Source organism: Aspergillus saccharolyticus (genome assembly GCF_003184585.1).
Source record: "Aspergillus saccharolyticus JOP 1030-1 unplaced genomic scaffold BP01scaffold_12, whole genome shotgun sequence".
NCBI lineage: Eukaryota > Fungi > Ascomycota > Eurotiomycetes > Eurotiales > Aspergillaceae > Aspergillus > Aspergillus saccharolyticus.
The window spans coordinates 113,388-128,874 of NW_020290622.1; the positions used below are offsets into that span (position 1 = coordinate 113,388).

General features: G+C 51.4%; 3 protein-coding genes, 1 non-coding gene and 1 pseudogene across 5 annotated transcripts; 3 read left to right on the top strand and 2 right to left on the bottom strand.

Annotated features, from left to right (window-relative positions):
* Positions 1 to 152: 152 nt before the first annotated feature.
* BP01DRAFT_397696 (uncharacterized protein) lies at positions 153 to 3,045 on the bottom strand (the record flags this gene model as incomplete). Its single annotated transcript, XM_025578514.1, has 3 exons — positions 2,688 to 3,045; positions 1,885 to 2,601; positions 153 to 1,770 (listed from the first exon to the last, which is right to left on the bottom strand). The coding sequence occupies exons 1-3, from the start codon at positions 2,807 to 2,809 to the stop codon at positions 153 to 155; spliced, it is 2,457 nt and encodes an 818-aa protein (XP_025431846.1). The 5' UTR covers positions 2,810 to 3,045.
* Positions 3,046 to 3,680: 635 nt separating this feature from the next.
* On the top strand, positions 3,681 to 3,762 carry BP01DRAFT_t126 (annotated as a pseudogene). The gene has a single exon. The product of its transcript is annotated as a tRNA-OTHER (tRNA).
* Positions 3,763 to 4,460: 698 nt separating this feature from the next.
* BP01DRAFT_t145 lies at positions 4,461 to 4,541 on the bottom strand. The gene has a single exon. It is a non-coding gene; the product is annotated as a tRNA-Ser (tRNA).
* A 158-nt stretch (positions 4,542 to 4,699) lies between these two features.
* BP01DRAFT_317667 (E3 ubiquitin-protein ligase SSM4) lies at positions 4,700 to 10,005 on the top strand. The gene is made up of 2 exons (XM_025572613.1): positions 4,700 to 8,213; positions 8,266 to 10,005. Exons 1-2 carry the CDS (start codon positions 4,946 to 4,948, stop codon positions 9,828 to 9,830), a joined length of 4,833 nt encoding a protein of 1,610 aa, XP_025431847.1. The 5' UTR covers positions 4,700 to 4,945; the 3' UTR covers positions 9,831 to 10,005.
* Positions 10,006 to 10,651: 646 nt separating this feature from the next.
* BP01DRAFT_317668 (uncharacterized protein) lies at positions 10,652 to 15,069 on the top strand (the record flags this gene model as incomplete). The annotated part of the gene is made up of 2 exons (XM_025572614.1): positions 10,652 to 14,033; positions 14,097 to 15,069. The coding sequence occupies 2 exons, from the start codon at positions 10,652 to 10,654 to the stop codon at positions 14,570 to 14,572; spliced, it is 3,858 nt and encodes a 1,285-aa protein (XP_025431848.1). The 3' UTR covers positions 14,573 to 15,069.
* Between the last annotated feature and the right edge of the window lie 418 nt (positions 15,070 to 15,487).

Consider the following 15,487-nt stretch of genomic DNA (forward strand, 5'->3'; position numbering starts at 1 on the left):
GAACTATGTGGGGAATATTCAAGCTCACGATTCGACAAGATGCGAAACTCAGGAACAGAGAAACATGAGGATATCGAACGCAAATGCATAGCAAAAATGAAGAAAATCAAATACTGTGGTAACAGCAAAAACAAGCGTATGGGTCATGCTTTTCATAATTCAGCCTCAATGTCGTCTTCCATGCTCTCGGTCTGATCATCGGCATCGTCCACACCAGTCTCGACTGCGGCGGTTTCAAAATCACTGGCACGAGAAGTCAAGCTGCTGTATTGAGACTCCGCACTCTCTAGAGCTGCTTTCACACCCTCCGGGTTCTGGGAGCTCTCAAAGATCTCTTGCTGTTCGTGGACTGAGTTCTGCATGTCAGATGCAGCAGCAGCAGGGATTGGTTCGGAAACCATTTCCTCGGCCGTCATGGAAGCTGAAGGGCTGCTTTCTTCGACAACTGGTGTGGCTGTTGTTGTTGACAAAGTATCGACGGCGACGCTAACTGGTGTCGAAGGTGTCGCCGAAGGCGAGGCTGAAAATGATGCCGAAGAGGATCTTGGTGCCTTGTAGATGGCGCGGAGTTGATTCATGATATCCTCGGCAAATTCGGCGTCTTTGCCGACAAGCAGCCCTGAGATGAGTCTCTCAATGGCCTCCTGCTCTTCAGAGCCGAGATTACCTTCCTTCGCTTGCTGGGCAGAGAGTACTGCCGCAGCCACATCCCATGCCGCCTGGTTAGAGGCATCGAAGCTGCTGCCTGTGCCTGCGACAGTAGCTGGATCATCCAGTTGCTCAGCGACAAATTCAGCGGAGACACCGTGACTGTTAGAGCCTTGAACATTTTCATCTTCAACCCCGGTTAAGGAGCCAATTGCGATTTCAGGATCCTCGGTACCTGTCTGGGATGTCTTGTCCCGACTGTTCTCATCAGCGGTCTCTGCTTCAGGAAAGGCGGGCTCAGGCAGTGAAGGCGGGGGGTCGTTTCTCATGTCAAAGTTGTCGCTTGCTTCACGAGCGGAAATCTTCCACTTGCCGACTTCCCGCAACCTGGCAAGCTCCTTCGCAGCATTCTCAGCAATATCCATGCCTCGCGACAAGACCTCCTCTGCCGCAGAGATCGCTTCTTCGAGTTTCGCATGCTGGGTTCCATAGGTCACGAACTGTTCTTTCCAATCTTCCATTTCCGCTTTGAGAGCATGGTATCTCGCCCAGTCCTTGTAGGTTATACCGTCCATGGATGCCCAGCGGATGCCTACCTCTTGGAATCCGAGGTCGCGAACATTGTTAAGAACATCAAGTGTAGAGTTGACTGCTGCATGGACGCGCCACATCAACTCATTCTCAAATGAGTTGCGCCATTCCCGCAGAGCGTGTGCACGGCCTCGAATGGAAATAGCAGCTTCTTTGACGTTCCGCAGCAGCTCCTCTTGGGCAGCCTTTTCAGCTTTAGGAAGGTTCTCGTAGGGCAAAGATTCAGCAAGGGTGTTGATATGGTGCTTGAGAGCAAGAATCTCATTTTCTACAACCGCTCCCAGCCCCGTGACCAATTCTTCGCCGTATACAAGGGTTTCGCCAGATAGGTAATCATTGACCATCCCCTGTAGATGCTCCTCGAGGCTTTCGAGACCATTCTCGGCGGCGGCGGAGAACTTCTCTTGCCATAAACGTAGATCACTTTCGATTCTTTCGCGTTTTTGAGCTGTTTGTTCCTCGGCCGAGAGTGTCGGCTGCGGTGGAGGTACCTCGGTTCTAGATGATGTGGTGACAGTCTCATACTGGGTACTTCTTATCGAGGTAGTGCCCGGGGCCGAAGAAGCAGGAAGCGATTGCTCTGGGAAACTCCTGCCGTGGTGTAAGCAAACGGCGGAACAATTGCACTCCAAGATGAATACTCACGCATTGGCCTCATCCACAATATTTCGAGGGCCCTTTCCCTCTCGATAGCTGGCAAGTCTCTCACCAATTTTGACGAGTTGTGGTTCGACATTCTCCCAGTAGAGACTGGCGATCTTCGGCCACAGAGTTCCCCTAATGAATTGAATGGTGTTTGACCATGAGCTCTGGGCATTGGGCAGAATCGTGGTGGTGAGGATCTGCTGGCCTGACGTATATGTCTTTCCGATGAACGGCTGGTACTTGGCGCCAAAGGGTAGAAGATAGTCGACGCAGACGGATCTAACCGCGCCACTGGCCTTCCTATACGGCGGTATGACCACTTCCTCTGCACGCTGGATGTATGGGTAGACTTCCGAGATGTACAGTGTAGTCACCTTGTCCTTGACCGCATTCAGGTGTGGGACCACTTGCACCTCCCATTGCTCCTGGCCGTAGATTTGCGCCTTGTTCAATGCGGGCACTCCGTATGATTCATAACCACGGCGGACGACGCGAGATGTGGGTGTATAGACTTTTTCGTCGACAATATGCACGTACGGGCGAGCCATCTCGATATAGGGCGCACCGTAAGCATTATAATACGGGGTTATATGAGGCTCGACGTGCGACCGAGCAATGAGGTACGGCTTGCAAACCCGGGGTGATGTTCCATCCAAATCGGAGAGCTGGGATGGACAACGAAGAAACGGCGTCAACAAGGCATACCAGATACAGAGTCTGTTGGAGAGAACAAGGCCAGTGTCTCAAGGTTAGAATACGTGCGGCTGCGGACGCAGAAATCCAATCAATTGCGTGGGACTCACCGAACCACTAGACCAATCGTCCATCTGACAGTATTCCTTCTCCTTTGCCTGGGCCTGCTATCAAGTGTCGTCGCAGGACGACTAACTCCAACCACCACAAAGCCATTCTTCGCGGTGGCCATCGCCTCGTCTCCCTTTGCAATGAGTGCTTCGGCTGGCAAGTATCTTGTCGTTTTATGTTGTGCGTGTGAGTTGACCAGGATGGAGATGAAATATTTGAGGTCCCAGGCCTATACCATCACGCGAAGGTACCGAGGTTTTTCGACGGATCAAAAGTCCCCCTTCTGGTGGTTGTATGAGGAATGGCAGGTGTAGCTCTTCTCGGAAGCGACAGTTGAGACCCTGTAGAAATCCGCACGCGCGGTGGAGTCGGCGAGTCTTGGCACAGGGGCCTATGCACGTTAGACTGTGATTGTGAGTACACAGTACGTATCACAGAATGCGATCTTTCCGGTTGCGCGGCAGAGGCAAATGGTGGTACAGATAGATGCGAGATCAAGAAGTGATGGATAACAATGTAGACTTAGAATAACTAGTTAACTAACCTACTTATAAAACGGTTAAGTAAGCGAACGCTCAGCAGCAATGATGGCAGTGAGGTCATGGCTCAAGGTGTGGCGTCTGCTTGGGGCTCTTTTTAGTTTTTACAGGACGTGACTTCGGGATCAGCGCTCGCTGGGCCCAGATGGCAGGCAGCTCTTGGCCTCGATCATCAGTACTGTACCGTATCATCTGCATCTGAACTACCAAGAGCATGCATACTTGAGAACGCATTGCGTACCAATGGAAAAAAATAGCTATCTGCTGGGGTGTACAGATGGAATATGTCTATCTCGGGATAAAATAACATACCGGAATATACTTAGTTACCTGTTTACTGCAGTAGTTGTAGGCTTAAAGTTCATTCTTCCTCCGTGACAGCATGTATGGTCAAGCTAAAAGAAACCATAGAGCATTATATATATTGGTATGAAAGCAACTCTCACAACTGACGTCAGTGTGGCCGAGTGGTTAAGGCGATTGACTCGAACCTTAGTTCACTTGGCTAAGGAGATATCAATTCCATTCGTGGGCGTAGGTTCGAATCCTACCGCTGACGATTGTCAGAACTTTTTTGTGCCGGCTAATCTTGCATGAACAGAACGAAGATTCCATAGAGCTACTGATTAAATATTCTGTCGAGTCAGATGTACTCCCTGTTCCCCTTTTGATTGATCCGGTTGCAGATTCCTTTTGTCGTGTCAGCTCGTTCAAATGCAAAATGGCGAGTTGTTGGTATGTTGTTGTGCTTATCGACATGACAGGTTTTGAGCGCCGCGGTTCGACCCGCCGCTGACATTGACAGGCATGATTGGTATCACAAATATATATTATTAAGATGGGCGCGCGGAGGAGGGTTTTTTGGTGGGGGGGATGGTGGTAACTATTCTTCGTAATCACCAAATCTCGACCATAAGAACCCACACGTCTTGATGTACATCGCTGAATCCACCCTCCAAGTTCATAATCGGTCACCGAAATATAGCATGAATGATGAATAGCAACACAGCCGCATGAGCAAGTCGACTACCTCATAGCCAGATGTCACGCGAACCTCAGCTGGGTTACGAAGCAGTTACGCTATACTACCCCAATGATCGACGAAGCGCACATAGCGTAAATTTCGGCCTCCGAGAGTTCACTTATACCACAATGAAGAGCTTGACTAGAGGCCACTGTGCCAATTAATGTAGAAAGATAGTAACAAATGAGGTAGAAAAAAAGAATAAGTTTCGTCAGCGACAGGATTCGAACCTGTGCACACGAATGTATCAGATTTCGAGTCTGACGCCTTAACCACTCGGCCACACTGACTTGTTGGTGCCTTAATAATCCCTAATTTGCCTCATGACAGCTCTTTATTGGCAATCAGAAACATGTTTTGTGTGGCGCAGTGGCTGAGTCAGTCCCATTGCGGCAACATGCCCGTCCTAACTTGATGTGCCGCATCATCACATCATCCTAACAATCAACCACAAACACCTTACTTTGACCCCGAAACGTCAGACCTTGATTGTGTCGCGTATTTACACCATCGGCCTGCGCTCAGGCAAGTCAGCCTACTGTGTCATACGAACACATTCGACAGTCTCGCACATCTCCAAAGCAGACACCAGAGTCCGAACACACCTCGACGGTCTCAAATAGTTGATGAACATGACACTTGAGTAATTTCACTGAAGGACGATAGGGTCGTCGCCTTGGACCTGGCCTTAAAGATGGAATCTGCCAACAATCTCTCCCACGAATATGCTGGCTCAGCATCCTTCCCCGACCTCATGAACGATCCAGCCTATGACACAAACCACAAAGGAAAAGAGAGGGATCTCGATGAGCCGGACACCTGTCGGATATGCCGCGGCGAGGGAACTCCGGAAGAGCCGCTTTTCTATCCTTGCAAATGCAGCGGGAGCATCAAGTTCGTCCACCAAGCTTGCTTGGTAGAATGGCTATCCCATTCCCAGAAAAAGCACTGCGAACTTTGCAAGACACCGTTTCGCTTTACCAAACTATACGATCCCAACATGCCCCAGAATTTGCCAGCTCCATTGTTCTTCAAACAACTTATCATTCATAGCTTTCGTACTGTCGTTACATGGCTCCGGTTCATTCTAGTCGCTTTTGTCTGGCTGGGTTGGTTACCGTGGTCCATGAGAGCAATCTGGAGGGCTCTCTTCTGGCTCGCAGATGGCCGCTGGTCTGGCGCTGATAATATCCAACAACCTGGTCTAGATTTTGTTATAACGAATGTCACTACTACTACAACTACCGTTCAAACCGCTGCAGGAATGCCCGGATCGACCACTACGCAACCCAACTCCGCCGACGTCTCGTCGGTCCAGTCTCCAGTGTCGTCCATGTTCGGCTTTGCCGCTGGTGAACCGTTGCTATTTACACTGATCAAGAAGTCCTTCTCGGCGCTTTTCTCTCCTGCAATGTCGGTCACTGGGTCTATGGGAGGAAAACCAAACATGACCACCACGACACACAATTCCAGACGCCCTTCCTGGTTGTCTGACGTGAAGTTCCTGAATACATTGACGCCATCGCCTACCATAAACAACATTATCATTGATACACTAGAGGGCCAACTGATTACCCTACTCGTCGTCATCTCATTCATTTTAATCTTCCTCATCCGGGAATGGGTCGTACAGCAGCAGCCGATGGCCAACATTGCCGAGGGAGAACGTGAAGTTGCCGCCCAGCTCATAGCGAATAACCGGCAGGACCAGCCGGTAGAGGATGCGGAGCCTGCAGAAGACGCCCTTCCGCAACCAGAGGATGCCCAACCAGACGCCGCAATCCAGGAGACCATGGGAGATGACATCCACCGTGCCCCGGACACACCGGCAGACCTTGCGGCTGACAGAGATCAATTTCCTAGGACACTGCCGTTTCATTCGGACAGACGCGATGGCTCTGACGCCTTAGCGTCACAAGCCTTCGGCTCCTCGCGATCGCCCCAGAATAACAATGAGAGTGATGGCGAAGCAGAGTTGGACTTCTCTTCTGAGCAGCCATATCCACAGACCTGGCCCGGCGTGGACACGTTCAGAGACCTTTGGGACAGGGGTAATGGTGACCCTGAACAGGTCTTGCGAATTGTACGTGACGAAGGTCGCCAAAATGACCTGGGTTGGATTGTCAACGCGATGACCAAGATCCAGCGCAACGAAGAAGGCCAAGACTTGTCCAGACGGGATCAGCCCCGTGAAGGCTCTTCAAGCACTCAGTATGGTGCTGGTTTGACTCGAGCCGAGGATCTTCCGAGCCTTGGGCGTTTCGACGTCGATGGCGGCTTCCCATCAGGAAGCACCAGGCCTTGGAGCTTTGCAGATGCGGTCGAAGGCAGTGCGGACATCGACAGGCTAGAACGGCACCCCGACTTTGATGGCTTTAGATCAGTTGCCCAGCACGCTCCTGAGCATCAATCGGTCCAGGAGACCATAAACCCAAGTGACGACGTCATTCAAGCCGATGATGACAGTAGCTCGTCCATTCCTCGTCAAACCGATCCCGTGAACAACCAAGCTCTACCAGAAAACACCCCGGTTACCCCCCAAACTGCCCGGCCTTCGAATACTCACCGCCAAAGCTTCATTACTAGACTATTTGATTGGTTTTGGGCGGATGTTGAGACCGAGGATCAGGATCAGGACCAGCCTCAGGAGGATGACGAACATGCAATTGATGCTGAATTGGAGGCGCCGTTCATCCCGGTTCATAATGACAGACAATTTGCTGACGATGGCGCGCAAGATAATCAGAGAGTTATGCAGGACCTTGGTATCGATGGCAACGACCTCGATGCAGTCGAAGATGGTGATGATTTAGAGGGGATCCTCGAGCTCATTGGTATGCAAGGCCCCATTTTTGGTCTTCTTCAGAACGGGGTTTTTAGTGCCCTCTTGATCTCTTTCACGGTTGCTATCGGAATCTGGCTCCCTTATCTTTGGGGCAAGATTGCTCTTGTTCTCCTGGCAAACCCGGTGCATTTGATTGTCGGTGTTCCAGTGACTGCTATATCCGTATTCGCCGATGTTGCGCTCGATACCCTTATTGGTAGTCTGGGATATGTGATGTATTGGGGCAGTCTAACATGCAAGACCTTGCTCGGCCCCTTCATTGCATTTGCCCCTGTGGCCAATTGGATCCCCGAGACCAGGTCTGTGACTAGCGCCTCGCTGTCGCTCATTGATGCCAGCAGTACCCGTCTACGGAACGCTCTACAATCGTTTTTCGTATTTCACGAATCTGACGTTCCCATGTTCTCTGTCATTTCGCACCACGCTCTCAAGATTCACCAGGCACGCATATCTTATCTCGCCCGGGCGATTTTTGTCATCGGAAAATTTATTTTGCACGATTTTCCGCTTCGGATATTGTCGGATGGGCTTCCTGCAGCCTTGTCACTTGGTCGTGAGAACCTCGACTTCGCTAGTTTAATAGCCCAAACACGTGACCAGATATACAGCTTTGGGCACCAGGTTCTTTACACCTCGAATGAGACGAATGTCTTCATGGCTGGTCTCAACGGGACATCAGCCAGCGGTATAAACATATCTCAAGAATTAGCTGTTTGGGATACCAAGGACCGGGTCATTGCCATTCTGCTGGGCTATGTACTGGCATCGGTTGTGGGACTACTCTATCTTCGGATCACAAATTTCCTCTCAGGAGCGGAGCGCCGCCAGAGAGTTGAGGGCCTCATTGCGGACATCATCCACCAGGGCGGAGGAGTCATGAAAGTGATCTTAATTATTGGGATCGAGATGATCGTGTTCCCGCTCTACTGCGGCTCATTACTCGATGTTGCGCTATTGCCTTTATTTGAGAATGCCACCATCGCATCACGCCTTGAGTTCACAGCGTCTTCGCCTATGACATCGCTCTTTGTGCATTGGTTCATCGGTACCTGCTATATGTTCCACTTTGCTCTCTTCGTTTCGATGTGTCGAAAGATCATGAGGAGTGGTGTTCTATGTAAGTCACTTCCTTGTACTTGTCCTCTGGCCTGTACTGACAACCTCGCAAGACTTTATCCGTGATCCCGATGACCCAACGTTCCACCCTGTGCGTGATGTTCTAGAAAGGAATATCACTACCCAGTTGCGGAAAATTGCATTCAGTGCTCTGGTGTATGGTGCACTGGTTGTTGTCTGCTTAGGTGGTGTCGTCTGGGGGCTATACTATGGCCTAGATGGCGTTCTTCCAATTCACTGGTCCGCTACGGTGCCTGTACTGGAATTTCCTGTGGATCTGTTATTCTACAACTTCGTGATGCCGTTTGCTATCCGATCTCTAAAGCCATCTGATGGCTTACATGGACTTTATAATTGGTGGTTTCACAAGTGTGCCCGATTCTTACGTCTGACCAACTTCTTTTTCGGAGATAAGCAGTCGGACGAAGAGGGTCATTATGTCGGACGGAGCTGGTGGGAACTGTTCTCAGCGGCCGAAGTACATCCGGACAGCTCTTCTGTCAGCGGGAGTCAGACTGCCGACACCGATGAAAAGATCCATGGTGGATCATTTATTCGCGATGGTAGATACGTCCGAGCTCCTGCCTCGGACCAGGTCAGGATTCCCAAGGGTAATCGTGTGTTTGTGGAGGTGACTGAAAACAACGAGAGACTCGATGGGTTGCCGGACACGGATCAGGGATTGCATGGTCGAGCTAATGAGATGTTCACGAAAGTCTACGTGCCTCCAAACTTCAGGACCCGGATTGCGGCCTTCATCCTCCTCATCTGGTTGTTTGCTGCAGCTACCGGTGTAGGCATCACTGTTCTTCCCCTGATCATTGGCCGAAAGATCATGAATTTGAGCTTCCCCCACCGGCCCATGAATGATATCTATGCCTTTTCCACTGGCTTGAGCATTGTCGGTACTGCTGCCTACATCGGATTTTACAGCCGGACCTACTTTGCTATGGCCAAAGAGCGTCTGGCTGTCTACCTGCAATCGCCCCAACAGGTGTTCCTGGGGATCAAAAATGCTCTTTATGATGTCGTCCGACTGATCTACCTCTTCACCGCGTTTTCAGTCATGCTCCCATCCGCTCTCGCTTTGGTTATGGAGCTCTACCTATTAGTGCCCGTGCACACCTATTTGGGAGGCCCTCAGGCGCATGTGATCCATTTCATCCAGGACTGGACCCTTGGCGTGTTGTATGTTCAAATGGCTGTCAAGTTTGTTCTGTGGAACTCTCGATCCCGTCAGGCCGCTGCTCTGAATGCCATTTTCAGGGATGGATGGCTGAAGCCTAATGTCAGGATCGCGACACGAGGGGTCTTGCTTCCCGTCACTCTTCTCACTGTGATTGCGGTGTTGGTTCCCCTCTCCCTGGGATTCTTCCTGAACATGACAGTGTTCTATGGTACTCCAGATGTGCAGTTCAAGGTATACCGTTATGCGTATCCGGTCACGTTGATGTCCAGTCTGCTTGCGTGGCTCGTCTACCTGGTCCGGCGGCAGGTGGAAATTTGGAGAGTGAATATCCGCGATGATGTTTACCTCATTGGCGAACGGTTGCATAATTTCCGTGAGAAGCGGGCACGAGACGTGGGAGGTGTTTCTCGGAGAGTCATCACAGGATGACACCGATCAGGCATCAGTCATGCCAAAGTGCTCTAGGCTCCCATTTTCTGTCGCGTTGGCCATCTGAGTCTTTCGTTCTTCTATGTACATCAATTGCGATAATTAGATAGATATCAACTTTGAAGCAGACATGAACTGTGCCTGTGTATCCGTAGGGCAAGCTGTGATAACTGGATACCTTTCCAACTAGTAGTACTTGGTAACTATAGTAACTGTGGGTGCAGCAGATGTGGTTATCGCGAAACATCCGCCACATGGCTGAGTCAGCCGGATAAAGTGGTGGTGCACGTGCCTTCCTGGCCCGCTCCGGTGGAGATTTTAGCTGTGGGCTGTGGGCAGGATGCCAGGAATGGCGGTTGCCTGTCGGGGGCTTGACAATACAGTACGGCGGCACTGCATCTTCAACACTAATTTCAACCCAAATCAACCAATGGTGAAGCAGAACGGGAGCTGTGGCTGGGCCGCGATGAGGCTTTGCAAGCACTCGCCACTCCCTATTGGTTAGGCAACAGGATTCCCACTCGGCCGCCTTTTGTTAGTTCGTTCTCCTCCATCTACTATTCTTAACTAATTCCTCTCTCTCAGAGTTCATTTCAATCCACTGCATCTCTCTCTCTCTCTCTCTCTTTTCCCCTTACAATTCACACCTATCCGCGCAGATTCTGCACGAACACATCGACTACAATTTCCTCCGGGTCATGCGTCGCCAATAGCCGATCATTGCGTTCGCCGCCTCTGTCCCCCACTCACTCTGCAATGCTGTGAGGTTATAGTTCCCCGCTTACCTTCTTTCACCTTAATCCCGGACTCTGCGTGCCAAGATGTCCGTTCTTCGCCATCATGGAGACGCCTACCTCCAACGCCGTCTCACCAAAATGTACACAGATACTAAAACCTCCTGCGAGAGTGTGACCACGGCTTCCCACGCTGTTGATGATCCCGAACTGATCAACTTGCACCGCGACTTCAAGACGCAGAGAGACAGGTTGCTGGCCTGGGGCTTGGATTGGAGCGATGCCAGTGCCGCCCAGCCCAACGACATCGACGAGTCATTGACCCAAGCGGGCTACAGTGATGTGGTAGCGAGTGTTATGTCATCCATTCAGGAGCTTCTCAATGAGGCGGAACGGCTCCAGCATGGCGACGCCGCCTCCGATCTTCCACCCAAAGGTCATAGTAAGACGGATGCGACGAAGAGCAGTCTCGACAACCTGCCAGTCAGGTCCCATTGGACGAGCGAGGAGATTACTCGCTCTAAGACCTTGCTCGTCGACCTGACCGGCTGTATCGATACTCTCTATGACCTCTCGCGCTCGCGACGAGACATGAACGCCAATATGGCAGCCGGTGGTCAAATCGCCGCTAAAGGCCGATCTCGGCCCGCGGCGCCCACTGACTATTCCCTTCTCGACACCAAAGCATATCACGGAGCTTCTTTCGATAGTAAGCAAGCGTATATGAACCAGCAAGAGCCTTTTGACTATTCGCCATCATCCACCTTGCAAGGAAAGTTCGATAAGCTGTCTTCGGAGAAGGCTTCTTCATCTTTGAAGAAGTATGTCATTGATCGTACTAAGCTGCAGCTTGCCGGCGTCTCTCATGACAACAATCCTCCACCGTACGAGCAGGTTGCTGCTTCCACCAACTCCCGAGCGGTCGGGCGCATGCCGACATCAGCATCGCCATTCTTGCAAGGGACGAAAGACTCGTCGGTCACGATTCTGGTTGAGTACACTCCCATGATGCTCGAAGCTTCTGGGCCTGGTACTTCTCCGGAGGCGAAGCGCTTAGATCACGTACATCAAACTCTCGAGCAACTCGCCCAAAATGCTCGGGTCTCCCATCTAGGCTTGATGAAGTTCTTGGGCTATTATGTCGACATGCCCAATTCTCGTTATGCGTTCATCTACCAGATGCCAGTCGATTACTTCCCTTTTCTACAAAATCCTACCGATCTTCTGAACGGCTTGAAGCCAAGAACTCTGGTTTCGATGTTCCAAGCGGGCGATGACTACCAGGTGCCCAACTTGGAAACCAGGTTCCGCTTGGCGTACGATCTCTTGATGGCGGTCCTGCAATTGCGAAGCCAGAACCTCGTCCACGGAAATATCAACAGTAGCAATGTCCTCATCTTCCCTGGTCTGACTACCTCAAAAAGCCACGAAGTAGGACTTACTGAAAATCTGCGCCGTCCCTACCTGACCTCGTTTTCCCATATCTCAAGCAGTGGCCCGTCTTCGGAGCCGTTGTCCTCCAGCATGTATCGCCATCCTGACGACAAGAGATCGACTAGTGACGACGCGGCCTGGGCATACGATCTCTATTCACTCGGATTAGTGTTATTGGAAATCGGTCTATGGAATCCCATCAGCCGCATCTGGAAGATGAAATACAACAATTCCATCTTCAAACAGCGCATCGAAAGCGTTTACTTGCAGAAATTGGCGCCCAAATGTGGTAGTGCATATCTTCATGTGGTACAGCTTTGCCTTGATGCACCGAACTTCCACCTCTCCACCCAGCCGTTTGATGATCTGGCGCTTCGAGTACCGCAGACGTTCCATTACCCCGTCCTGGATCTGTCGGCTCCAGACAGCATCTTCTCCTTCTCGATGAACTTCCTCTATACGATGTGCAAGATCATGTGGTCTTGCTGCAGGATGGACATGTTCTCTGCCCCTGAGGCCGAAGAGCTAGATGATTACCTTCCCCTTGCTCTCGTTCCCGGCCTAGGCCCGGCTGCCGCACAAGAGCCCGTGCAAGAGTATAGCTCGACCGCGAACAACCTGGCGGCATACAAAGCCTCATATGCGCCGCTCCCTACTTCGGAAATCAGACAGGTGCGAGATCAATCATCCTTGGATGACCGGAGAGTACGGAAACGAACTTTCAAAAAATTGTCCAATATCGAGATTCCCCAGGATCATCTGAATAGTTGGAACTTTCACATGCTTCCACGATTGAGGAAGCTTCTGCAGAAGATTTTGAAGGACTCGACCGAGTCTTGCAGTGTGACGCTCATGATGACCGGCGAGTCAGCGGACAATGCCAGAACCACAATCTGCGTCACTTGTGCCAGCACTAAGAAAGTCAGGGCGGCACTCAAAAAGTACTTTGTTCTCGACAGCGATGATTGGGACCTTATTGTGCTCCGAGGTGATGTTCAGCGATCCAAAGTGCCCCGCAAAAAGCGCCGCAAGCCGGCAAGAACCGGACCTGATACTTCTGACTCGCCTGCATATGCTCAGCAAGACCCAAATCCTTGTTATCAGGAGCGGCCCCTTTGCGGTGCATCGATAGGCGCATTTATGAATGAGGAGCACCTGCCACCCGTCACCTATGGCGGGGCCATCATGGTAGATGGTATGCCATATGGCATGACGGTGCACCACATGCTGGAGTCACCTAGTGATCAAGAGGACGAAGATGACCCTGATGATGGTGGCCCTTTGCGCTCTGCGGGGAACTGGCCCCGACAGGAGATCGCTCCGCAGGGTGCGCAGTTCATGTATTCTTGGCGTGACGACACTCGATCAGATGTCGGTTCGGACCTTGAGCTTGAGGTTTCGGAAGACGAGGACGACGACGATCAATCAGTTTCACACAGCCTTGACGAAGCTTACGACGACTTTGATCTCTCTGAAGGATACTCGTCCGACGAGGATGATCCAAACGCAGATGATGCGTACGACGACGAGGACGCAGCGTCAGTTGGAGACACATCGGGCGTCGAACCCGGCGACGAGCCACTGTTGTTTGTCACGCAACCTGCGATCGATGATGTCGACGAGAACTTCTTCCCGTCTCTGGAAGATCGCGACGATGAACACTTGGCGTCTCACGCTTTCGGATTCGTTCATGCCTCTTCGGGCGTCCGACGGTGGACTCGCAAAGGGCTTAGACATGAGATCGATTGGGCGTTGATAAAAATCAACGATAATCGCATAGATGTTCGTAACGTTGTATTTGACCGGACATCGCGTCCAAATCCTTACCACCAGAGGCACGGTGTTCATGGTCCGCCCGAAGCCATCCATCTCAACAACATTGCTCGACTCGAAGACCTCGGTGGCCTCAAGGTCCATTGCTGCGGTCGAACCAGCGGCCTCCAAACGGGCCAGATCTCCAGGGCAATGACGCTGGTGAAATTGCACGGGCGCCAGACATTTTCAATCAGCTTCTGCGTGGATGGGAGTTTTGGAGGTAAGTGAGTTTGTCGGCTGCACAATCCGCCCGAGTCAAGTCACTAACTCGTTGCTCGTATAGTCCCCGGCGACTCAGGCGCATGGGTCTTCGAAAAACACACCGGGCGCGTATGCGGACACGTTCTCGCCTGGTCGGAAAAGAGCCATACGGCCTACATCGCCCCAATGGAGATTCTGCTGGAGGATATCGCTCGCACCCTCAATGCGACCTACATCTCTCTCCCGGGCAACAACCGCGACGGAGCGATCTCGTACAGCTTGCCCCAACCGACTCCGGGGCCTGACCATTATCACCATCATCACCACCCGGTGGCTCCCAATGCACGCTACAATGCTCCACCTCCTGTTCCTGACCAGCTCGGCGTTGACTTTGGACACCTGCGTTTAGACCCCCAAGGCCACCACCCGCCCGGAAGAGGCCCCGTCCACTCCAGTCGCAGTCTCCATGAAGCAGCAACGGCAGCTTCAAATCCTTACGGAGGGATGGCGGCGCCTATTCTGTCTCCACCACGGAGTCTCGAAAGACAACTCGCCTGAACTTTCTCTTCATCCTTTCCTACTTCTCCCTTACCTACTTTCTCATTCTGACCTTTTTTGACACACCCAGAATGACACACTCTCACCATTATACCCATACTACCCCCACCTACTCCACATGACACCATCTGATGACCCGAAACGAGTGGATTCAAAGAATATAATACCCCATTTGCACTTGCTGTACTTTTTTTTTTTTTCCTTCTTGCTGGCCATGTGTCCTGCCACCTGTGTGTCTGTTTATCTAATCTCTTTGATACCTTTGCCTCCATGCCCCCGTCTGCGGGACTGTCCTGACCAAGCGAAATTGGTCACCACAACTACTTTTACAGTCATACTCAAAGCACAAGCATAGACATAAGCCTGCTCTGGTATTGTGCCGCAAAATGTGTGCGTGCGGCACGGGCGTGTCGGGAAATATGGTCCTCTCTCTTAAATCTATACAATCCACACCACACGAATGGTAAATAATTAGCCTCGCAATGCATCAAATCCAGAGGTAGTGATATATTTGTTCTAGTCTCAATCACACGCCCGTAGAATAGAAACCCCCTAGCGGAGTCCGTACACGGACATCATACCCAAGTTTCTCACTTATCTAGAGCAGACCTTAAAATCGGTTAGTTGTTGACCCTTGGGCAAAAGCCCGCCGCACCTGAGCTCAGATACGTTAGCCGTGAATTTGGAGGATTTTAGTTCTCCTTTATCGTCTTCCCAGAATTGAATCACTTTCCAGAAGAGACAAAAAGGGTCAATTTTCCGGGGGATCAGCGCGGCAAAACCCTGCTTGTTGCTGCTCCTATGTTAGTCGGCGCGCGGTCTCCGTGCCATTGCAGACACCTACCCCCAAAGACCGTTCTATAGCTGCTGGTCGGAGAACTGCGGTTCTGAAAACTCAAGAGGGGGGAAAGTATT